This window comes from Echinops telfairi, unplaced genomic scaffold, assembly GCF_000313985.2.
Source record: "Echinops telfairi isolate 266 unplaced genomic scaffold, ASM31398v2 ScPeMD7_7400;HRSCAF=8409, whole genome shotgun sequence".
NCBI classification, from domain to species: Eukaryota; Metazoa; Chordata; class Mammalia; order Afrosoricida; family Tenrecidae; genus Echinops; species Echinops telfairi.
This window is the reverse complement of record NW_022111300.1, coordinates 54418185-54442557: the sequence shown is the minus strand read 5'-3', so window position 1 is coordinate 54442557 and position 24373 is coordinate 54418185. Positions and strand designations below refer to the sequence as shown.

At 45.2% G+C, this 24373-nt stretch overlaps 1 protein-coding gene across 1 annotated transcript in view; it reads right to left on the bottom strand.

Moving 5' to 3' along the window:
• The window catches only part of DOK6 (docking protein 6), a 172990-nt gene that overhangs the window by 45018 nt on the left and 103599 nt on the right, over nt 1-24373 (bottom strand). The window contains exon 4 of the mRNA XM_045296075.1: nt 14950-15069. Coding sequence (XP_045152010.1) covers nt 14950-15069 — 120 coding nt within the window. The remainder of the gene's footprint in view (nt 1-14949; nt 15070-24373) is intronic.

Here is a 24373-nt window from a genome sequence, read left to right as displayed (position 1 = left end):
CAGAAATGGTTCTCCTTCTCCCTGGCCCCCACTCTCCCCATCTTCACACTTCCCAGAACCTACCAACAACTTCTTGTTCTGGATGCTGTTTCCCAGGTCTCATGGAAGACATTAACCTAAGAAATTCTATTACCAAATATTCAAGATCCATCTTCTGCTGGATTTCTGAGGGGTTACAAATCAACGGGAACTTGGGAGATTTGAACCCACCAGATGGTGTAGCATGTAGAGAAGAGGCAGCTCCCAGTGCATTATGCTCCCAGGAGTTCACTGAGGCCTCCAGGAGAAAGACCATGTCACAGTGGTTGCTATTAAGCGCCATCGAGTCAGCTCTGACCCAAAGTGACCCTGTGTGCCAAAGAATGAGACACTGCAAGGTCCTGTGCCATAGGAATGGGTAAAATTGGTTCTAGGAAGAGAATGTTTTCAAATGTTCACCTTCCTGAAACCACCAGGAAGACAGGCATTCTTAATTACCTTTGTACAGTTACTTATCTGAGATCCTCCAGTTGGTTGCTAAGGAGCCCAGGTGGTGGTAAAAAAAAAAAAAGGTCAAGTGTTTGACTGCTAACATGAAGGTTGGCAGTTCACACCTACCCAGCACCTCCTTGGGAGAAAGGCCTGGCTACCTGCAGCCTTAAGGATCACAGGCTGGAAAACACATTCGGGGGACTTCTACAGCCACAGGGGGTTGCTTTGAGTGGAAAATTGACTTGAGGGCATCTAAGAACAGCAGCAACAATTGGCAGTTCCCGCCTAGAGTGTATGAAGCCCAGCTGGTATAGTGGTTGCGCAATGGGTTGCCAGCCACAAGGTCAGCAGTTTGAAACCCCCAGGGTCTCCTAGGCAGAAAGGTGAGGCTTTCTAGGCCCATAAAGAGTTAGTGTCTCAGAAAGCTGCCCAAACAGTTCTACCCTATCCTATAGGCTCACTATGAGTCTGCATCATCGATGGCAGGGAGTTCGGATGTTTTCCCCCCTAAAGTGTGGTTCCTAATCACTGGATGGCTGACTCCCACGCGGGTTGCTAGGCCCCCCATACTACCTACCTTTGGAATTCAATGAACCTGGGGCCAGACTATTTAACTTGTTCCCCAACAGGTGTTGGGAGCACACATTGAGACCTGCTGGTTTGTGAAACTAGTCTTTATATGCAGCCAGGGGAGCTTGGAAAGTTACAGCAACCACACGAAATGCCTTTGGACAGTGATGCTCTCTAAGTTCTCAAAGCACAGACCAGCACCCGTATTCCAAATCGCTCTCCAATATGCCCTTGAAGAAGAGAGTCCCATCTCAAAGAAAAAGCTCTTTTGGCAAATGAAAGGAAAGACGTGGGAAAAACTTAGAAAGAATGGGAATCTTTTGCAACAATTTCTTTTTCTTTTAAGACGACCATCAACAAAGCGCTCCTAAAGAGAACAAGCCAATCGGCATCCGGTGACCAAATGAAGGTGCAAAAGCAAGTAGCATAAACTCTAGGCCTGGTTGGTCACTGGACTCTCCTGGGGATCTGGTGAAGCCAGGGCTCCCTTGAGGCTCCTCACCGTAAAGCTTCTGACTCATTAGGCTGCAAATGAAGCCCAGGACTCTACATTTTCACAAGTTCCCTGGGTGACGCCCAAGCCCAGCCAAGTTTGGGACCCTACAGCCCAATTAATAATAGTATGCTGAAGTATAAATAAAAATTCAATTATTAATGTAGAATTGTGTGAAGGAATGCACGGATGAAAAGGTTATACGTCACCAAGATTAGCATCAGATTACAATGTGTTCTATATATGAATTCATCTCGTGTACTTTGGATATATTGCAGGAAAGATTAGTCCTTTGAGAAGCTTGTCAGACTTCATGAAGCCCACAGGGAAAGCCTCTCAATGAGATGGACCGACACAGGCTGCAACTATGGGCTCAAACACAACAACTGTTGTGAGGGAGACGGGACTGGGCAGTGCTTTGTTCTTTATGCTCATTGCCAAGTATCGGTACGATCTAGACTCCTGTCTTAGGCTCTGCTGAGGGAGAGGGTTGTGGCAGTCACCCTCCAGAGAGAGTAAAGCTTTAGAAACCCGGGGGGGGGCGGGGGTGGGGCGGGGCGGTAGAGTTCAGCTCTGTTCTATGATTTTGATTTGGGGTTTTGTATTAGGTGATATATAAGCAACCACGAAAAGAAAGGTCTATTTTATACTTGATTATTGCTAAACAACAACCGCTTTGCCCATGAAATGTTCATAGCAATACAAAATCAACCCACAGTTGCCAAATACTCAGCCATAATCCCTGGTCTAATACTGAGCACCAATACATAAATCGACAAGGATTTGGCCTTGGAAAAACCAACTCTGTGATTCATCTTCCAGGATTTCTCTCGGCTTGGAATCTGGGTTCACCCCATTATCTAGCACGATACACTTTGTTTTCAGCAGTTATTCAAGTGCTGAAGGAATAGTCTAGAACCAAGTGTTACCTAGAAAACACTTCTGGATCACTCTATTCTTATCGGCAACATTCCCATAGTTCTGGCACCTGGCAGCGGGCCCTGCTCGCCAGCTCCAGGGGCTGAGGTGGGCCACTTGAGGCAGCAGACCTGGGCCCAGTCGGTTGGCCGAATCTTGAGCGCAGCACTGGGCAGCTGACCAAGTAACACAAAGGATGACCGATGCCAATCGACGTTTGTGAAGCTCTTTAAAAAACGTCTCTCCGTTTCCACGACAGTACTCAATTCCACCACAGTATAATATTTTTCTTGTTTTTTTTTTTTTTTTAGTTGCTGTTGTTTTTTGAATAATGTGGCAAGAGGCAATGAATTCGGCTGCCAGGTGCCATCTGCTCCGAGCACATGGCCCCTGTGAATGGCAGCAGCTGCCGTCCTCGAAGAAAACCAGCCACGCTCCAACAAAACAAGTCCCAGGCGAATGTTTGAATCCTCCCAGCCGTTTCTTTTTCTTTACCAAAAACAAGGGACCGCAGATTATATCTTTTTCTGCATCTGCAATGAAATCCTGTGCTTTGCAGTAATGACAGAAAAATCATTTTGAAAATGGAACGAACTCAATTGACGGTGTCCCTTAGATAATTCCCACCAGAGTCACAGTGTGTTATTGTAAGAGGCAAACATAGTCACACATGTCATTAGACTGAATATTAAATAGTGACCCTTGTAAATCACACTTAGGAGAGAACACACATTTTCAAAATGTTATTAACTTTTTCCTTGGGAACATGTTGTTCAATGAATGTGTAGTATTCCACTGTATTGCTGTGCCGTAAGTTATTTAATAATCCCCCATTTGATGAACATGGATGTTCCCATTTTTGCCTAATATAAATTAACCTGCAATAAAATGACACATTTTCTGCCCAACTTGCGGAATAATCCATTCTGTTCTTATCAGTCCATGTTGCGTCCTCTATACTTGTTTCTAAATCTCGGATCATCTTTAATACCCTTGAGTGGTCCCTGGCATTGGGCCCTTAAATCTGCACCATCGGAGTCACGCGCACAGCGCTCTGCAGACTCCCTCGCCAAGCTGCTCTCCAAACAGTCCTGACCAACCTGTCAGCTGTGTGCAATGTTCACCGGATGGGCGGGGCAGGGAGCATCACGTGGACGGCCTGAGGAGGCTCGTAAGCCCATTCAGACGCACAGCGAGAGGCTACACGACCCAGGAGAACGGTTCCTGGCGCTTTCTGAAGCTGTCAGTCTTTACGGAAATGGACAGCCTCACCGTGATCTCCCCCAGAGCCACAGGTGGCTTTGAACCTTTCACCCGGTTAGCAGTCCACTAGGGCTCTTTCATATTGATGGCAGTGTTTGCCCATTTAGTTTTCACTCTAACATGTTGTTATTGTGTTACGTTATTACTTGTGAAATTTAACGGTTTTACACATTTACACATTAGCATGATATTTTTTCTCAATGTATTTTGCAATTTTTTAAAAAGAAATATTGTTAGGCATATGTTTTTTTCTAGTTGCAATTAAGAATTCTGCATGTCACATATACTAGCATGGTCCTATCATTTCTGTGAAAAATATTTTGCCTCAAATTTTCATGAATAGTTTTGTTGATCGTATTTACGGATGTTTACGATCCCCAAATGCCCTGCCCGCTAGTTGACTCTGATTCATAGTGACCATATCCAATGGTCCAGCTGCCCCCAGGGTTTCCAAGGATGGACATCGGATAGATGTCAACGGCCATGACGCTGCTCTGGAGCAGCTGATGCGCTATTATCGTTGACCTTTCAGTTCGGGGCCAATGCTTTCCCCCACTAGGCCACTAGGGCTCCTTAATGGAGTACAGTCAGTGGGAAATAGGTTATTTTCCCTCATGTTTTATAACAAATGCTTGGCCATGGAAAACATGGTTTGGATAGCAGTTGTTTAACAAGGCTGAAAGATAAGATCTGAACCAACCTAAAACTTGTAGCTAATCCCAGTAAAGCCCTACCTAAGTGTGGATACCAGCTGAGCATTTCCTGTGGGCCTATTTCTCACTGGAATCTCTTCCTCCAAGTGGGTCGTTTTGTGCTGGTCACGTTTACCTCTTCTGTGAAGGCTTAATGACAATCATTTCTTGTCTGTACTTTTGTGTTGTGAATGCAGACTGCAACACCACACGCCAATGTTTTCCAAGGCCAGTGGTGTAGGCTAAAGTAAATGCTGAGGACAGATCAAGCAATTCTAGAAATAGGAAGGATCTGAAGTTTGAACCATCTACTTTAATAAGGACTTTCCTGTGGCAATGTTATCTGAAAGCTAAGAGGGAGTGTGTGGGTGCATGCATGTGGGTGATCTAGCTAGCAGGTTTGCTTTACTGTCCCCTACACCATGTGCCATTCTGAATCCACACGAAAACAGCTGATGTCTCGAGATAAAGATGATCTTCAATCGTAATGTATCTGAGAGGAATTACTGAGAGGGGAATGGGGTAAGCATGATAGTGGGGCAGGAGGAAAGCAAAAAAGCAACAGAAACAATTGGGGAGTAAAAATTATATCTAGATATAAATATATATGTACATATGTAAAGATATAAATATGTGAAGATATAAATATAGGTGTATTTATCTAGGTATGTACATGTAAGTAAGTATGATAGAGAAGCAGACAGAGTTTAGGCTTCTACTTAAATCTTACCTCAGTACAAGAATGGTTTATTTAATAATGTGGCAATGTAGGATACTCATCTTCTTGACAAGGTTGCTGAAGACAAAATGGGTGCATAAGCAAATGTGCTGAAGAAAGCTGATAATGCCTGGCTATTAAAATACATAACATCTGGGGTCTTAAAGGAAGGCTTGAAGTATAACAAACTGTCATCTAGCAAGGAAGCAATAAAGTCCACATGGAAGAAGCACGCCAGCCTGTGTGATCATGAGCTGTTGACGGGAAAAGGTGTCAGAAGTTCAAGAATAAGCCATCAAACTGACGTGAAGCAACATAGGCAAGGTGGAGACCCAATGCCCATCTGCTATACAATTGGACGGCCCCTCACAGAAGGGCCACATGGAACGGATGATGTATTCAGGGTGCAGTGTAGCACTGAGGAAATACACAACTATCTTCTAGTTCTTTAACATTTCCTCCTCCCACTATTATGGCCCTAGTTTTGCCTCACTAATCTTGCTAGTCCTGTGTATGTACCTGAGTACAAGCAAGATCTTTCAGTGCATGAAATTCAAGATAGCTTATCCCCTCAGACACAGTAAAGGCAGTATTGATGTCCTGAGGATACGGGAAGAGGGGCAGAAAGTGGGGAAGGAGGAACAGAGAGCTATGATGGCTCTATAACCCCACTCAAAGGGAACAAACAGAATTTAAGGAGGATGGGATACTGTAACTTAAGGCAAATAATAATAAATAAAATGTCAATATATAATATAATGAAGGTTCAGGGGGGTGGGGATAAAGCAGAGCTGACATCAAGATGTTCAAGATGAAAAGTAAATGTATAGAAAATGATGAAGGCAGCAATTGTACAATTATGCTTGATCTAATGGAACTATTGATTATAATAATATCTGTAAGAGTTCCTAATAAAATGTTTTAAAAAAAGATGATTACAACTGAGACATTAATTAACAGCCACTTTTATCTCAACACCTGAGATTTTCTTTCCCCTTTAAATCATTTGCATACATGCATCTTCTGAGCTAGTCTCAAGGTAAGTCAGGTTACACTGCAGGGACTGTCAGAAGCCTCTGGGAAACACTGGGGGAAGGTAGCACTTCTGAGCCTTAGGACAATGCTGTGGTCTCTGCTCAGTCGTACGCATTTTCCTGTGTGGAAGCGGGGAAAGGATTCCTAATGCCTATGGATCTGGTCTCTGACCTCCAAACTCTATGCAAGTACATTACTGATAAAGAAGCGTGTTTTCTATTGGAGAAGGAAGGATGAAATCTCATATTGAAATGGCTCCAGAGTACCAAAATAATAACAACATAATCTGCACAGACCAATCCTCACCAGGAGCGTCTTTCTCTCTGTACATGTTAATCACGTCACCCAAGTGTTGGGACGTGGAGGGTCTTGTGTATTTCCCAAGATGGCGTGCTTCTAAGAGTGTGTGGTACCCTGGATCCACTGTGGTTGGCATATAACCTCAGACTACAGCCCTGAGCTGCTTTCTTCAAACCAGGAATTGCAAGCACCCCCAGAAGTCACCTTTACACAGAATTACTTTGGTCCCAAGAGTCGCTTTTGGTATTTGTGTTAACTATGTTAAAGTAAAAAAATCTCTAGAATGCCAAAGGGTCATGAGCTACTTTAAAGGCCAAGACAGGTGGGAGGCAGGAAGAGAAAGCCAATGGGAGTGAGGCACTCGGCACAGGAGCCTCACTGACAGGAACCACCTGGAGATGGGAACGCACGTCACTGGTCACTGAGGAGACTATATAGAGACTGTGGAACGGGTTTTGTGGCGGTGCTCTTCTTCAGCAAAACCAAAACCCAACAGTCTCCCATGGGGATTGAGAGCTAACAAGAGGGTCTCTTTAAAGGCTAGTATGGTGTGCAAGATTTTAACCACCAGACTGCAACACTACACACCAATGTTTTTGAAGGCCAGTGATGTAGGCTAAAGTGAATGCTTATGTTTTTAAAAAGTGGGCTTATTGTTGAATAGTCATGGTGGGGTGAGGAGGTGAGAATCTGGATTGGCTGCAAGGGAAGCTTAGCCTTGACCATGTGCCGAATATCCTGCTGCCTGTCGTTCTTGCCGATGCTGCCCGAGCAGAGCCACCACTCGGCTGACAGGTAAGCCTTGCTACTAAGGCTGAACAAGTTTCAGTAGATTCCAGAGTAAGATTATGAAGACAAACTCTGCCATCTACTGTCAAAAATCAAGGCCAGCAGTTCAAAACCACCCATCTCACCAAGGGAGACAGATGCAGCTTTCTACTCCTGTAAGGAGTTGCAGCCTCAGAAACCCACAGGGGCAGTTCTCCACTGCCTTTAGAGCCAGCATGACTCAGAATTGACTCGGTGACAGTGAGTTTGGGTATTTGGTTCTATGGGGACACTGGGTCGAATCGTGTCACCCAAAATAATATGTTCAACTCCTACACCCCATTGCCTGAGAACATGACCCTAATGTATATAGTCTTTGCAGATCTGGGTAAGAGAAAGTGAAGTCATACAGCCATAGGATGGGCCCTAAGCTAGTGACTGGTGCTTTTATAAGAATAGGGAATCGGGGTCGCACTAGCAGGGACAAGTAGGTCAAATAGCAAGCACTATGAGTGTTGCAATGACTAAGTCTTCAGGCCCAGGGCAGACAAAGTGGCCCTGGCAGGAGTGGCCGCCAAGCCTCCAGGAGAAGGTGGATCGGGCAAGGCCATGACAGGTGCTGCCAACATGTCCTCCGAGGGCCTGAATGTGGCCTGGGTGGGTGCAACAAGCACAGGTAGTGCCGCCCTATCAGCAGGGACGATGAATTACACCCCAGATAACAGCATGAGTGTAGTGTTTGCAGGAGTGGCAAATACCAAAAATCCCTCCCCAGAAGGCTTGGCTGGACCCCTGTCCAAGCTTGCAGGGTGAAATCTTCGTGAGTGAACAGAGCAAAAGCCAGGTCATCTCCCAGCCCCGCACCAAAGCTCACAGGGAAAAAAGGGAAAGAAGATTACAGAAGGCCAAAAATCCAAATCCCAGTAGGAAGAGTTCACATCACCAGAGGACAGGTGGGAACAAACCAACCCGGAAACCATCTTCCCACTGGTCCTTAGTCAGCTATGGCACCACAGGAGTGCCAAAAAGAAAGGGGGCACAGGGCCCCAAAGGACAAAGGACACAGGCCCTCTTCTCACAAAACATCAGCCACAGTCCCACACCAAAGGAGTCAAGAACAACCCCCAAATCAGGGTGGACCTGGTCTGCAACCAGCTCAACTTCTGTAAATAAGAAATCCAGCAAGATTGGCTCTTTCTTCAAGGGCTTCAAACCTGTGCCTGCTTCAAGAGCTGTAATGGTATCGCACAAAAGAGGGGTGGACATCATGGCCAAGACTGTGGAGGGGCACAACACTGAGGCAAGATGGAGAAAGTCCAGGATGGCAAGGACTGGGAGATCACAAGCACCATGACCTCAGAGACAATCATCTTTGAATCCAAATCCCTTTAAATAGCCACCAAACCGCAGGAAGCTGCGAAGGAGAACAGGGCTTAGGGATTGAGTTAGTTAATTGTGCCAGCCTGGCCGATAATCACGTGGTGCTGGTTGAAAGGCGGAGGGATAAATGGGTGGTGAAGCCTCGCCTTTCTAGTTCTCGGGTCTCTTGTTTTGTGATGGTTGTATCGGGTGCAGCTGCCTTAGCAGTTCCCTGCTTCAGCTTGCAAGATGGATTTCCTACAAGACATCCCCAAGGAGAAGCCGCATGGATCTATCCCGATGCAGCCCTGGGTGCTGGAGCAGCCATGTGGAGACCCCTGCCAGTGCTGAGATGCTTACACGTTCACTGACTCACCTTTCCTCCTGCAGTCGGCATTATTGCCTCTGTTTTGTGAGGTGAAGGACTTTGTGGACTGGTGTTGGGCTAATGTTGGACTTGTGGGCTTGGGCAGCATTGGGTTGGGATGTTTTCATGATGCACATTTTCTTTGCATAAAACTCTCTCTTATACGTGAGTTGCTGTGGATTTGTTTCTCCAAAGTACCTAGACTAATACAGGGATGGATCCCCAGTGAACCAATTTCAGCTTGCGTTCCTGCTGCTTAGATAAATAGCAAAGCCACACAACACCAAAAAAAAAAAAATAGGGAACTTTGGACAAAGACACAGGGCCATATGAAGGAGAAAGCGGAAGTTAGAGTTTCACTGCCACAAGCCAAGGATTCCCAGCAATGGCCCCACCACAGGAAGTGAACAAAGGCAAGATGGGGTCTGATCCCTAAGGTCATCGGAGGTGCCTTGGCCCCGCTGGCACCTTGATTCCACACTTCCTGCCTCTAGACCTGTGGGAGAATAGAGTGGTGCTGTTGTGGGGCACCACGTTGATGGTGCTTTGATCTTGCAATCCTAAGGGACTAATGGGAAAACTCTAGAGCAGCTGTTCTCAACCTACAGGTTGTGAGCCCTTCAGGGGTCCAGCCACCCTTTCATAGGGGTCGCCTAACACCATCAGAAAACATCGCCCCTCTATCCGTCTCCAGGCGGGTCTGTCCACATGCAGATATGCCCACATACAAGTACCCAGCATAATGACATCAATGTGCCAACCCCATCACATACACCCTATACAAATACAGATGTTTGTGATACAGTTGGGGCCATAATGTACTTATGCAGACATGTGTAGAGAGCAGCTGCTGTGTTGAGAGCAGCTACTCTGTTAAAAGCAGCTACTGTGTTGAAAGCAGCAGTATTGGCGGTAAAACGACACTTTATGAATTATAATTACATATTGTTTTTGTGATTAGTCACTGTGCTTTAATTATGTTTGATTTGTAACAATGAAAATACATCCTGAATTTCAGATATTTACATTAAGATTCATAACAGTAGCAAAATGACATTTATGAAGCAGCAGTGAAAATAATTTTATGGTTGGGGGATTACCACAACATGAGGAACTTTACTAAAGGGTTGTGGCATTAGGAAGGGTGAGAACCACTGCTCTATAGATTAGGAAGTAAAAGAAAAAAAATCCAGGAATCTAGGTTATCATGCCAATCTGAACATGTGTGTGTTTTCTTGATCAGTCGCAGCTACACAGTGGGATTATTAAACTATGGGCAATAGGCTCTGATGCCTGAATATCCCACGTGGTTGCCAGGTGTCGTCTAGTCTGTGCCGACCCCCAGCAGGGCTCTGCACAACACAAGGAACACTGCCTGGCCCCGTGTCACCTCACATTTGTTCCTGTGCTTGAGTCAATTGCTGCAGCCACTGCATCCTTCCATCGCATTGAGCGCCTTCCTCTTTTTCACTGCCCCTCTTCCCTACCAAGCACGATCTTCATCTCCAGGGACTGGTCTCTGTTGTGTGTCCGTATTATGTATGAGGAAGTCTCCCCACCCTTGCTTCTAAGGAGCATGCTGCCCCTACTTCTTCCAAACAGATTTGTTTGTCCTTTTGGCAGTCCATGGAATTCTCCATGGTCTTCTCCAGCACCACAAGTCAAACACATCGATTCATCTGGGACTTCCTTATTCAATGTCCAACTTTCACGTCCACAGGAGGCGATGGGAAACACCACAGAAGCACAGTGTTTCTTATTGCTTTCCCCTATTGTGATGAAGTGAACTCTCTTTGCAGGCGTTTGCTCTGTTTTTGTAAATGCAGATTTTCCCCCTGTAACCCTTTTGCCTCACCTTTCTACTCTAGAGGGCTTGTCTCTGTGGCCAAGGTTGGTTGACATTTTTAAATTTCAAACAATTTGTGGTTGGTTACTTTTCATTTGGTCTTTGTTTTCAGCCTGTCCTGTGATTGACATGTCCCTGGAAGAGACCGGTCAGTAGACACTGCAAATGAGGTCAGTTGTTGTAGCCTACTATGCTAATAAAGTGTGCATGTCTGTAGGCTACCTGGTACTCAACGGAAGTTTGGGGCACCTACAGAGAAGGGCTTGGTCTGGTGGGAGCACTGTGCCTCGAAATTGACAAAGGTTTGTTAGCTAGAAAGAAGCAGGATGGGAAGCAGCAGCTGGAAGAAAACCTGAGACGGGGAGCTTCTGGGAAGAGTCGTCATGGTGTCAATGGGTTGGGACACTGAAGAGAGTGGTAGGCAGAGACCCCATGGCAGAGTCCCTGGAGACAGGTGGCAGGGTTCGGAGGGGCTCCCCTCAGGGCACCGAGAGGAGCTGGGAGAACCACCCTGTCTTGAAGTAAGAAGACTTTGTCTCCATGCTTCCTGATCCTGCCTTCTTAATAAACTCCTGAGTGTAACATTAGTCCGTGAATTCTGTGCCATTACTGCCGTGAATTCTGTGCCATTACTGCCGTGGATTCCCTACCTCGGAAGAAGAAAAGCACAGAATTGCCATAGGAAGGGCAGCTGGTGCCAGCACTCCTGAATTGGCTGGGACATATGCCCTAAGATCTCATATGACCTTCATTCTCATTCCCCCCTTTCCCCTGAAGTCAGACTGGTTCTGGCCCCTACCCTCCTCCCATCATTTTACAGACGGTGCAAATGCCTCTTTCAAAACACCTGAGCCAGGTATGGCTGTGGAAGAGCAGGGAGGGCTGTTAGCGGCACTGGAACAGGAGGTGTCCAGGAAAGACCTGCATGTTTGAGAGGCTCCGAGGGAACAGCTACCAGTGAGTGACCTGGGTGATGAGAGATAGGTTCACGCTTGTGGACAGTGATCCTCAGAGAAATGAGATCCTCTCATCTGAAGTGCTCCCTTCAAATCCTAAACTTCGACGGCGCTTCATCAGCATGGGAAGCCCAAAGGTGGCCAAAATGGCTCGCACTCAATGTTCATCACTCAGCAGTTGCATGTAAGAGAAGGCTTGGTGGTATGTGCTTCCTCAATCAAGATGAAAGCTAAGAGTCCCCACGGACGGGCTACAGTGGCTCTCTCACACAGACTCACCACGAGTCGGAGTTGACTGCGAGTCCACTAACAACAACAACTCGGATGGCAGCAAGGCTGGGCATTCCTTACAAAGCACCAAGCACTTAGGAACGTGCAGCACACAGGTGATGCCTGCTCCTGATCCCGAGCTGTCACCCCGTCATCTGTGCCTGTACTCTGCAGACACTGAGCTCTTTATAAATGGAACGCTTGAAGCAGCCCAGGATTTGAGTGAGGCTGTCGGCACCAATGATCAAATACTTCCTGTCTTGGTGTAACATGTTGACCCTTCTTACCATATTTCAGATTTTTTCAAAATTGTAACATAACTTTTCTATGTTGCGATTAAAAAACCTCATTGCCATCGAGTGGATTCTAATGCACGGGGACCTTACAGGACAGGGTAGGACAGTTCCTGTGGGCAGCCAAGACGGTGACTCCACACAGGAGGGCAGAGCCTGGCTTTCTCCCATGGAGAGGCTGGTGGTTTCGAACTGCTGACCCCTTGTGGCCAGTCACCTAGTGCATACCTACTAGCCACCAGGGCTTGTAGAATAGAACAGGATAAATTAAATTGCCTGAACATTTCATATTGGATACATTTGGACATCCAACAGCCTCATATTAGCATTACAGCACAATAGCAAATTGTAAAAGATTTTTTTGGTCAACATGGTAACAATATCTCTGGCTATTTAAGATTATGGTTCCTCTAGTCTAGTCTCGTGGAACCGAGAGCTGAGGGAGTAGTGGCGATGTGGTGGGCTGTTACCCACAAGGGCAGTGGTTGGAACCCCCCAGCCACTCCGAGGGAGAAAGAGGAGGGTTTCCACGCCCGTGAAGATTACAGGCTGGGAAGCTCACAGGGCCAGCTCCACCCTGTCCTACAGGTCAAGAGTGAGAAGTGGATGGCAGTGAATTCGCATGCACTGGGAAACTGGAAGGAAAAGAAAAGGGGAAAAGCACATGACTCGCTTCAATGGGCCAGTCTGAAACCAAACCTCCTTATCTCCAAGGTCTGCCTCTGGGACCTTCCTCAGCTGAAAAACTTCCTCTGAAATTTGCTAAACACATCTTTTCGCTATGCTAAACACATAGAGAGCCTTCTGCGTATGTTCGGGATTAAAAAGAACATCTGACTAAAACAATGATAGCATTTGATGACAAAATTCTAGTCTGTTTTAAAATGTATGAAAGAATTATTTTTATTTTAAATTTGAGTTTTGATAAGAGTAGCATCTGTGTGGGTCCTTCCCTAACAAACCTGCATTCAGAATGTCCCCTTATACTTTGGGCACATGACTCAGCCATCATCATATTATCCCCACTTTCACAAGTCCAGCGAGTGCTTTATCCTTTTGGATGGGAACCTCATTAGATGACAAGTCTTTAAAGTGGAAGGTCCGAGCCTAGCAGCTTAGGCAGCCAACCCTCATCCAGCTGCCTGGGTGCAGCATCTGGCAAACGCTTCACACAGAGTGACAGAATGTCCATTCCCAGAGCCCCTCTCAGAACACAAATCACTGGATGGAAATCCCGGGAGTGTGTGGGACTGGAAACAGAGACACTGGAGAGTTTGCAACTTTCTGGAAACGACGGACCGCGGGCAATTTTTCTATGTACTGATGTCCTGTGTACATGGGCAGTAAACACCTTGGTGTTTTCCCGCCTTAGCAGCAAACAAAAGTGCTTTGTAATGTCCTCCGAGACAGAGAGGGCCAGTGACCGCCGCTCTGTCCATCACAACAAGATCGTCATCATCAAGTACTCTGCCCCATGCTAGCTTGTCACACACGGATTGATTGCAGAACTCCATTTTTAAAACAATTCATCTCGGCACCAATCACCCCATAAGCAAACACTGCCCATTAACATGAGGAACACTGAAACGGTCCACTGTTCGCATCACTAAACTATCCAGAAGTCATACAAAAGGTTAAAATAAGATGGAAAAAACTGAGCGCACCATCCATTCTTAATGACACATAATAATAAAGGTAGCAGTCCCATTTCATTGTGACAGGTGGGCAAGTAGAGAAGATGAAGCACAAATGGTTAGTGGACAGCTGACATATCTGTGAAGGAGACAACAAATAGTAGAACATAAACTCAACTGGATATTCTGAGGTTCCACCCACGGGGTTTCCCTACTTGTGCAATCAACCAAATGCCTCAAGAATTCACCAGCAGGCTCAGAGAACAATGCGAAGCTCACTCACTGCCATTGAGCTGACTCCAGCTTACAGCAATCCGCATAGACAGGCTCCAACTGCCCTTGTCTGTAGGTTTCCGGTACCGTAACTCTTCCCAGAAGAAGCACGCCTCAGGTTGATATAGATTCTAAATCTGCCATAATTCTCAAAGAAGAAAGAATGCCGGTATACAACACCCCACATTTTCTGTATAGCAAGTGCACTTCTTGGTGGTCGAGACAGGAGATTTGGATTTCTCCTTTGCATTTCACTGGTTTTACACTATCTTGGGAACAACCCTTAAGCTTGTCAGAAAATAAAGACCAAATTACTTTTTGATTTTTTTTCATAGAACGTGTTTTCAGTAATGGTGGGCATGCTGCAGTGAAGGCTGAACCATGTTTTCGAGGTAACATGGGTTTTAAAACAATTATGTGGGACACCTATGCCCCCAGGTAAACTTGAATAGGTAACGTTGATTGCTGTTTCTTCAGATTCAGGGAATTATAAAGGCCCCCACCAGGTGGCAGCATGCACTGCAACTGGGATAAGAGTTTCCCAGAGGCCTGAAAATGTTGGTCCGTAATTTATGTCCCAAAGTCCCGAAATAATTTAATCACCCAAACTGATCAACCTCTATTCTTGAAAAGAAACACCAAAATTTATCTGAAATCCTATTAGGGCCCTGTTCATCCTGGAAGCACCACAATTACAGATGGTGCTCGCTGGCTCACACTCACCATTCTGCTCACGCTGCACCCCAGCTGCCAGCAGGTCGGGCTCGCCCAGGCTGATGTCGTTTAAGCGGGTCCCCAGACACTCCATGCAGAGGTGTTTGCACCACTCCTCAGCCTCCAGCTCTGAAAGGAACCACATATGCCTAAGGTCAGGCCGAGTCCCACATCCCAGGGAAGACACGCATTCAAGTTAAATTCTATCTTCGGAAGAAGAACCACATTCACCAAAAATAAAGAGAGAGTATCCAGGTCCCCCAGTCCCATCGACTGGCATTCTTTTTTAACATGTCCTTTAGTGTATTTTATTTGCAAATAAATATTCCTAGAACAACTAGTATTATTGTTTGTCTCAGATATTCCAGGTTCCCCTGGACAGTCCAAATGTCAAGCCACAACCCTGAAAATTCTATACAACTGATCTAATTGACTAGGGAAATTTGAAAGTTTGGAAGGCTGTGAATCTGTATTAATGGGAGAGGAGCAATTTGGAAAAGGAGGGTGAGAATAGACCAAGCCCTACAGAGCCCAGTTCTATTCCACCCAAGTGGAGTCTCTATGACTCGTGACTGACAGCATGTTTTAGATCAATTTGCATTTTGAAATACAATTACATAGAAAAACCTGGACTACAAAGATAATAGTGCATTAACGCCAGATTTGATTAAGTGAATGATTGCCCAACAGACGGAAAGATACAGGAGGTTGAAGGTCGGATTCCCAAGTCATTCTGAATAGTAATTGAACATAAGTGCAGCGCTGGAATCTGATAGCTTTTCTTTGATAAACATAATGTGTTGTCCTTATGTTTTGAAGAATTTCTGGGTAGGATATTTAAAATGATCCTCTTGGGAAACGGAAATATCTAAGATGCTGTTGAGATAGTTAATTTTCTTTGCCTATTGTCACTTTCCACCTTCTTTATATCCAAGAATGTCCCTCTTTGTTTAAAGCACTAGAGTCTTACACTGATACAGAATTTTGTAGTATTTAAAACATTTGAAGACCTGTATGAATTTGAGAATCACATAAACATATGAAGCAGGTAAGTAGCTAAAAGTAAGATTTGCATTGCATTCCTTGACAAATCATTGGTCTAATTTGAATATGCAGAGATATCCAACAAGGATATGGCTGGCTATTTTGAGACAAGCCCCAAGATCACTGCTCAGAAATTGGAAGTGTTGATGGCAACATATGTACAAGTGTTCTTAACACAAATGAATGATGGAGCATTATACAATTTGTAAGATCCCCCCAATAAAATTGTTGATAAAAAATGAAAGTAAAAAAATTGTAAGGGCTTCCCTTTTCCACCTGCCCATCTACGTTTCAGGGGTAGCATGGATTTTCACACAAATGATTTAGTATATAGATCTCCTTCAACTCCCTTGTTGCTCTCTGGATGGCATGCCAACCTCTGCCTTGACATTTCAAGTTCTTATGAAAAGTCAGCTGTGACAGGTTTTCTTGACTCAAGGGATCTAAATACCAACCACTCTCTACAATGGTCCACCACCATCAAGCCTAGGCAATGTTTTCTCCCAGAGCTTAGTCACCCCAACTTACCATCAAAACAAATTGTGATCAATGAACTGTCAAGCCAGATTTACCACTTTTTGTTTTTTTAAAGTTTTATCAAGACCATAAAAGTCACGTATAAGGTATCGTTCCACTTAAAACCGGTGTTGCAATGCTCATCCAGGAAAAGCATTCTCTTCACTGGAGACCTCATTTGCATACTTACAAGCACCTCTCAGCTTGGCTCAACCATTGACTTTGCTTGAGGGTCAAGGCTATTCCTTGTGAGCCTGAAGTTGGCCTCTTGGCCATTCCTTCAGGAGACAACAGCACACAGGGGAGTTCAGTGTTTTGCAGACTTCCTGTTCTCCAACTCTGATTCCCTATAGCAACTTCAAAGTTAATCCCAGGATTTCCTACTGCCCAGTTAAAACATGCCTGTCACTAAAGGAGATCAGGCTTACTGGCCACAGAGTGATGAGACCTGCGTGATGATGGCCCTTAGTCACCTGACAGAGGTCTGGAACTCAAATCATCCTCAGGTTAGAATGGTCACCCATTTATGAAGGACCGAGTTCAGAGGGGAGGCGAGGGTTCGGAATGGAAACACAGAGCCCAAGAAGGAGCACAGTGTTCGACGGAAACTCTGCTCTGCAAACATTCACCGACTCACAGCAAAATAGTTAAAAAGCTAAAACCACACCCAAACCGATGTGCTTTTCAGATACAGCTGATTCAATATTCACCGACCTTGCCAGTCCAGCTACGGACAGTAATGTGAACTGTATGGCAATGACTACGGCACCCATACAAAAGGGGATTTAAAATGTACATGGAATACTGGAATTAACAGGTAATTTCCCCAAAGCTTTGTGAAGCCCCATGGGATCATTCACATAGGCTAAAGCTTCACAGATATCTTAAGGTAACCATCTGCCCCCCACTGAGGGAATATCCGATGTCATCCACACTTCCACAATCATTTACAGAAGCACATTTATAAGGTTGGGTTTTTTTTAACAGAGCTTTGAGTTTGGGGAAAATTGACAAACTTTTGGAAGCTTTTCTGACACAAAGACAAAACCCTGGTAGAGGCTAAGCTAATTGACATCTGTGACATGGTGATTTTCTTGGTATGGCTCTGTAGCCATCGTCTAACTCCTACCAAATAAGGTAGAAAAAGCTAATGATGGGATTGGGCCATTTGCCATCCCAGTAGGTTTAAAGTGAGGCATTTCAGAAGCAGGGTTGGGGGAATCTCACAACCATTGAGAAAGAGAAGGCAGGAGAGGAGCACTCCTGTTGGACCCCACGATTCCGGTACTGAATCACCTCAGCCCAGGACCCAGAGCTGGGACTCCAGAGCAGAAGAAAGGAGCAGAGGCAGCAGAATCAAGAGCCTAGGGCAGAGCCGTGGGCTCCCCACCTGTGAGACCACTCAGGCTGATGTCTCTGGAATGGGGTGTCTCCAGGGAGTTACTTGGGGGAGCTAAGCTTGCTGACCCAGAGAGCTAGAACCCAGTACCTTAGAACTGAGTCATATGGCAGAGTGGGGTGCCCTTTGGGTATCTGTCAGTAGGGCTAAAGGAAGTTTGTAACATTGCTAGAGCAGAGAAGAGAAGAGGCCAAGGGTCCTTATGGGTAAGAGGGCATGGACCAGAGAGGGGTGCTCCTGACTCCTTGAAATGCAGCCTTAATTATAACCTGCTCGCATTGGTGGTGCCATGGTTATACATTGGGCTGTGGTCCACATGGTCAGCAGTTCAAAACCACCAGTAGCTCTGCAGGAGACAGACTAGACTTTCTACTCACATAAACAAACCATTACAGTCTGAGAAACCCACAGGGGGTGAGTTGGGTCAACATTGGCTTTATGGTAGTGAGTTTAAGAGTTTTTAAACCCCGTAGTCATGAGTATTGTCTGAGTACTATGTGTCATTCCAGATGATTGAACCCAGCTGAGATATAGAGGGTGCTCTGGCAGGGATGGCATCAGAATGGACAATGGGTTGATCTTGAGTTGGATTCTATTAGTTTCTAGAACCAGAGGAGGTCGGATGTTGCCCCCGTGCCATTTTGAAAATACCCTATTCATAAGTATCTGTGGATGTTGCTTGAGAGGAGCCCTGGTGGCGTAGTGGTTAGGCACTGGGCTGCTAACCACAAGGTCAACAGTTTGAAACCACCAGCTCTGCCATGGAAGAGAAAGAGAAGGGCTCTCTGCTCCCCCTAAAGGGTTACTATTTCAGAAGCCCAGGGGCTCTTCTACCCTGTACTTTAGGGTCTCTGAGTCGGCATCAAGGGCAGTGACTTTGATTTGGCTTGAGTGATTTTGCTTCTGGGACAATCAGAATACATTTTTTTCTTGTTTTGCACTTTCTCACAATAGTTTCAATCCTTTTCACACACCAAAGAGCACTCAATACAGAATAGTGTCAACCACTTTTATATGCACTGTGCACAGAAGTGGTCTGATATTGAGCCACATAACTTCTCCAAAGTCTGCCTGAATGACTTCCAGGGCTCTCTCTATACCTGGAGATGAGGGTACTGAATACATATCTTATAATTGGGGTATGTTAGGCTGGGTACATTAGAGAAACAAACCCATAGAAATTCATGTATAAGAGAGAGTTTTATATAAAGGGTAAGGGCACATCAAGAAAACATCCCTACCCAGTGCTGCCCAAGCCCACAAGTCCAACATTAACTCAGATGTCCAACACCAAGCCACAAAGTCCCCCTCCATCTCACAAAACACACTCAACGATGCCAACTACAGGAGGAAAGCCGATTCAGTGAATGTGTAAGCATCTCAGTGCTGGCAGGGGTCCACACAGGTGCTCTAGCACCCAGGGCTGCATCGGGGTAGGCCCATGTGGTTTCTCCTTGCCGATGTCCTTCAGGAAGTGAGCCTTGGTAACTGAAGCAGGGAAATGGCTAAGGCAGCTGCACCCTGGTCTGAGCACCACAAAGCAAGAGACCTGAGAACTAGAAAGGCGAGGCTTACCGAGCCATTTATCTCTCCACCCTTCAATTAACCCCATATGTGTTTATTGGCCAGGTTGGCACAATAAACCTTACCTATATCATGGGGTAAAGAGAAAATGTCACTTAGGCCAAAGCACCCTTTGTGCCAATGTTCTCTTAAGTCTGCGAGGGGCTTCAAAAATCCATGGAGAAATTGCCACTATCTTTAATTCCCTTTTTTCATAAATATTTTGAAGCCCTCTCATCCTAAGTCAACAAAGGCCCGAGGTTTAGAGGAATGTGCCATTCCTTCTGTAAACTCTTTCATCCTGGGCTTTAATGAGACCAGGGAAACCGCGATGGAGCTAGGGCTTCCGTGCAAGCATGAAGCAGGGGAGGTGACTTCTTCAAGTACAATTCTAAAAGGATAGGGGCCAGGGAGGTCTTCCCCGCTCATCACTGTCAGGTATGTCAATAATGCAGGAGCTGGAAAACAGAAGCAGCCAGGGCAATGCCCACGGGTATCTGTGGCCCCCTCGGAGCCTGCACTGTAAACCATTTCAGAAACAAAAAGTATTTGCGTGTGAGTGTAAGTGTGAGTGTGTGAACAGCCTGGGTAAATTGGCAAAAAGAGGGCAGGGCTGAGAAGCAAGTCCAGGGCAGTGAGAATGACGTTCTGTTCAAAGCTGGGGGCACCCTATGGTCAGATGACACTCCGAAGGGCCGGGCTCCAGCCATTCCATCCACGATTTTCCTGAGTTTGGCTCAATTAGGTTGTCACTTATCCTTCATCTCAAAAGTCTTCACCTGTTTTAGTCTACCTGTTTCATCTCACAGCTTTGCTGTAGGTAAGCTGCATTTTGCTGTATGGGTTTTTCTGTCTGTTCTTGACAGTCCCCTTTCAAACCATCACAGCAATGTTTTTATTTGGTTTTGTTTAGGCAAGCTTTATATATTGAAGCCTTTAAATATCTTATTAGTGTGTTTTGTGCAATCATTATTTAATTAGTGCTTTTCTCTGAATTACTTTCCATCTTTCACCTCTCCATAAAGATTAAATGTGGAGATTAAATAGAAATGCAATTATCTGCTGGCTAGACCAGAGGAGGTACACTGGTACAGATAGGAACTGAAAATACAGGGAATCCAGGACGGATGAGCCCTATAGGACCAGTGGTGTGAGTGGCAAAACAGGGAGGGTAAAGGGAGAATGGGTAGGGAAGAGGGAACCGATTACATGGAACTGTGTGTGACCTCCTCCCTGGGGGACAGACAACCAAAAAGTGGATGAAGGGAGACGTCGGGCAGGGCAAGATATGACAAAATACCCATTTATAAACTATCAAGGGCTCATGCGGGAGGGGGGAGCGGGGAGGGAGGGGAAAAATGAGGACCTAATGTCGGGGGGTTTAAATGGAGAGAAAATGTTTTGAGAAACGATGTACAAATGCGCTTTACACAATTGATGTGTGTATGGATTGGGATAACAGTTGTATGAGCCCCTAATAAAATGTTAAAAAATAAATAAATTAATTAAAAAAAGAAAAAAAAAAAAAAGAAATGCAATTATCTGAATCGAGTGCCTTGAAAAAAGGGGAGGTGTAGACTTAGTGCCTTCCGTTTTCTCCTTCAAACTTCTGTCTCCACCTCTACCGAGTGTGGAGATCACCAACTTCCTCATGGAGGAAAGATGACAAAGAAGCGTGCTACAGGAGTTTCTATGCGTTCCGCTTCATGGAGGCAGTGCCTTTGTATTACGATGTTGTCTCAGCACTTGTAGTTGTCATCAAATTCTATTTCAGCGAAACAACTTATTCTCTACCAACAATTTCATTACATAAAGGAATTTTAAAAGCTCACAGAAAAATTCCATCATGTTTTATTCTCACTACACCCCCCACAAACTTTCTGAAGCTCCCTCATGTGTATCGGAGTCAGGTGAAAGAAAGCTAGCCATTTCCAAAAGAAACACAGAATTGAAGGCTGTCTGGGAATTACAAGACAAATGGCAGAGAGATTCAATACATGATGAAAGGTGATTAATGGGCTTGTTGACTTTGATGAAGCATGATAATCAGGGATGACTCACACAAAAAACTTCCAAAACTACTGTCCTTGAGACTATTTCAACATAGACTCTGGAGGACAGAAGCAAACTGCCCGATAGAGCTTTGAGGGTGGAGTCAATTATGTATTAAACTGCTAACCACAAGGCCAGCAGTTTGAGGCCACCAGTGGCTCATTGGGAGACGGAAGAGGCTGTTGAATCCCGTTAAGATTTCAAGTCTTAGAAACACAAGCACCAGTTCCACTCACACGATGATGATGACTCAGAGTCAAAATGAAGAGAATGAGTTTGAGGTTTGTTTTAGTTGGGACAGATTTCCTGAGACCAACATTCTCTAGTTCACCTTCTTCCTGTGCAGCGGCTGGTGGATCCCAAGCACCAACCTCCCGGTTAGCAGCTGACCACTGACCACCGTGACACTATTGCTCCTGCAAAATCAGGGACTGTGACGAAGAGAAGCACACCCAAGCTAGCTGGTGGCAGCCTCTCAGGGAATTTCCCTCCATCCATCTTCCAGTCATCTCGAGAATTCTTTGACCCAGAAAAGAGATCTTCACACAGCAGATCCATAATAAATACCCAATGACTAAATGATCAGACTTGGGCTTGTTTTCACTTAATTTAGGCCTTAGGATGATGCTGTGAAAGTTGAAGGGTCCCAATGAGCTACAGTTGAAAACAGAGTTTAACATAATCTCAGCACATCTTTACGAAATATGCTAACATCAAAAGTCAGGGAGCGTAATTTAAGATGGCAACATATGGATTCCCCATTACTTTATCTCAAGATGAAAGCAAGATTAACTTTGAACGGAAACACAAGTCACTGGTTTTAGCTTTCAATAATCACTGTAGTCCAGTGACATGCCTGCTTCAACTCTCCTTTTCTGTTGTTAGGGTATCTCCTGTGGTCTCTAGCAGTTCTCTCTCTCTCTCCTCTCTCTCTCTCTCTTTCTCTCTCTCTCTCTCTCTATCAGTTCTCTCTCTCTCTCCCATTTGGCTAGTCCCCTGGCTTCAGACAAAGGGCTGGCTCTAACTTTCCTCTAGGAAAGTATCCTAAATTCCTTTCACCTCACCTCCTTTGATTTCCCTTTCTCTCTAAATCTCGTTTCCCTAAATAAAACCTATTAATTAAAAATCTCGCTCCTCTTTTGTTTCTGAAAAACCTTACATAGGGGATTCTTGAAAAACAGTGATTTCTACATCAATCTGTCCTTACTTCCTGTCTGGATTCACCATGTTGTGGTGATACATGTGGTATTCATTAATATTAGCACTTTTCTTAAATACGCACCTTGCACAAAAGCTCTCTCCATATTGCTTAAAGGTTATAAAGGATGTGTTTTATCACCCTTTAAAATTTATAGTGCTATTAAAATGTCAGGCATTTTGATAAGGCTATACATTTTGAACAAACCCTGGTGGAGTAGTGAGTTATACCCTGGGTTGCTAACCTCAAGGTTAGAAAACACCAGCTGCACTGAGGGAGAAAGAGGAGGCTTCCTACTCCCATAAAGATTTACAGTCTCAGAAATCCACCGTGGCAGTTCTACCCTGTCCTGTTGGAGCCCTGAGGTGGAATCGATGTATTGAGTTTTACTTGTCTCCCCTAGGCTGGTGGGCACCTCGTGGACTTTGTTTTTCTCTCATCTTGTCTGTAATAAGATGGCAAGGGTCCAGTTACCACTTGAATTCTTGCTTCAACCAAGTGGACAGAAGGTGCTTCTGTTATTCTGAGCTGCCCTGGAGCTGGCCCTCTCTTGAGATGACCCCCAAACACAGTCAAGGAAGCTGCTGTCTGGTCCCATGCCATCCTCATGATGGGTGGGGATCTGATCTGGTTAGCTCTGAAGTCAGATTTATAGCAATGATCAAGTTAGAGGATGGGCAACTAGTTGTCTAAATAAGGCCTGGTTAGATTCACTCTTCCTAGAAGGGCCATGACTTGTCCGTCCCACAAAATACCACTCATATCACACTCAAAAAAATCAAACTCACTGCCCTCAAGTTGATTCTGTACACATCAACCACATGCACCTGGTAGAACTGGCCCTGTGGGTTTTCCAAGTCTGTAAATCTTTATGGGAATAGAAAGTCTCATTCTCCCAGAGTAGCTGGTGGGTTCAAACTGCTGACCTTGTAGTTAGGAGCCCACCTGGTTACCCACTACACCCCCAGGGCTCCTTCACCCAAATCTCCTAGTCCTTTAAGGTTGATCTGAATATGACCTTCTCAACTTAGCTCCAAGACTCATGCATGGACATGGTATCTTTTCTCTCGACTTCCTTTCTCTTCTGTGCAGGGTGTTAGCATAGCCCCTAGACGTCACAGGAGGGGGCTAGTGTTGCACTGGTTAAAACACTTAGTTGCCAACTCAACTGTCAGCTTTTGGAACCAGCCTGTTTCTGTAGAGATGTCCAGCCTTGGGAATGCTCTGGAGCTGTTAGAGTGTGTTCTTGGGGGTGGTGAGGAGTTGGAATTGACTCAGTGACTGGGTTTTGGTATATGTTACCAGAGGGGCTCTGATGGTTAAAGTGCTTGGCAGCTAGGCAAAAGGTTGGTGATTCAAACCCCCCAGCATTTCCATAGAAGAAAGCTAGGGCAGACTGCTGCTGTAAAGGTTCACTGCCCTGGAAACTGCAGGACGGTTCTAAACTCTTTCCTACAGGGTTGGTATGAGTCAAAAGGGATTTGACAACCATGAGCTTCTCTCATCGGATCTTTCCAACAAGATACTTGAAGATTCTGGCATGTGATCTGATTATCAATCTAGACCCTAGCAGGAGACTTGGGCATAGAAACTAATAATGTGGGAAAAGAAATGGTTGCCATTTGCAGTTAATGCTCAGAAATTTAGGGCAGATTCAGTCA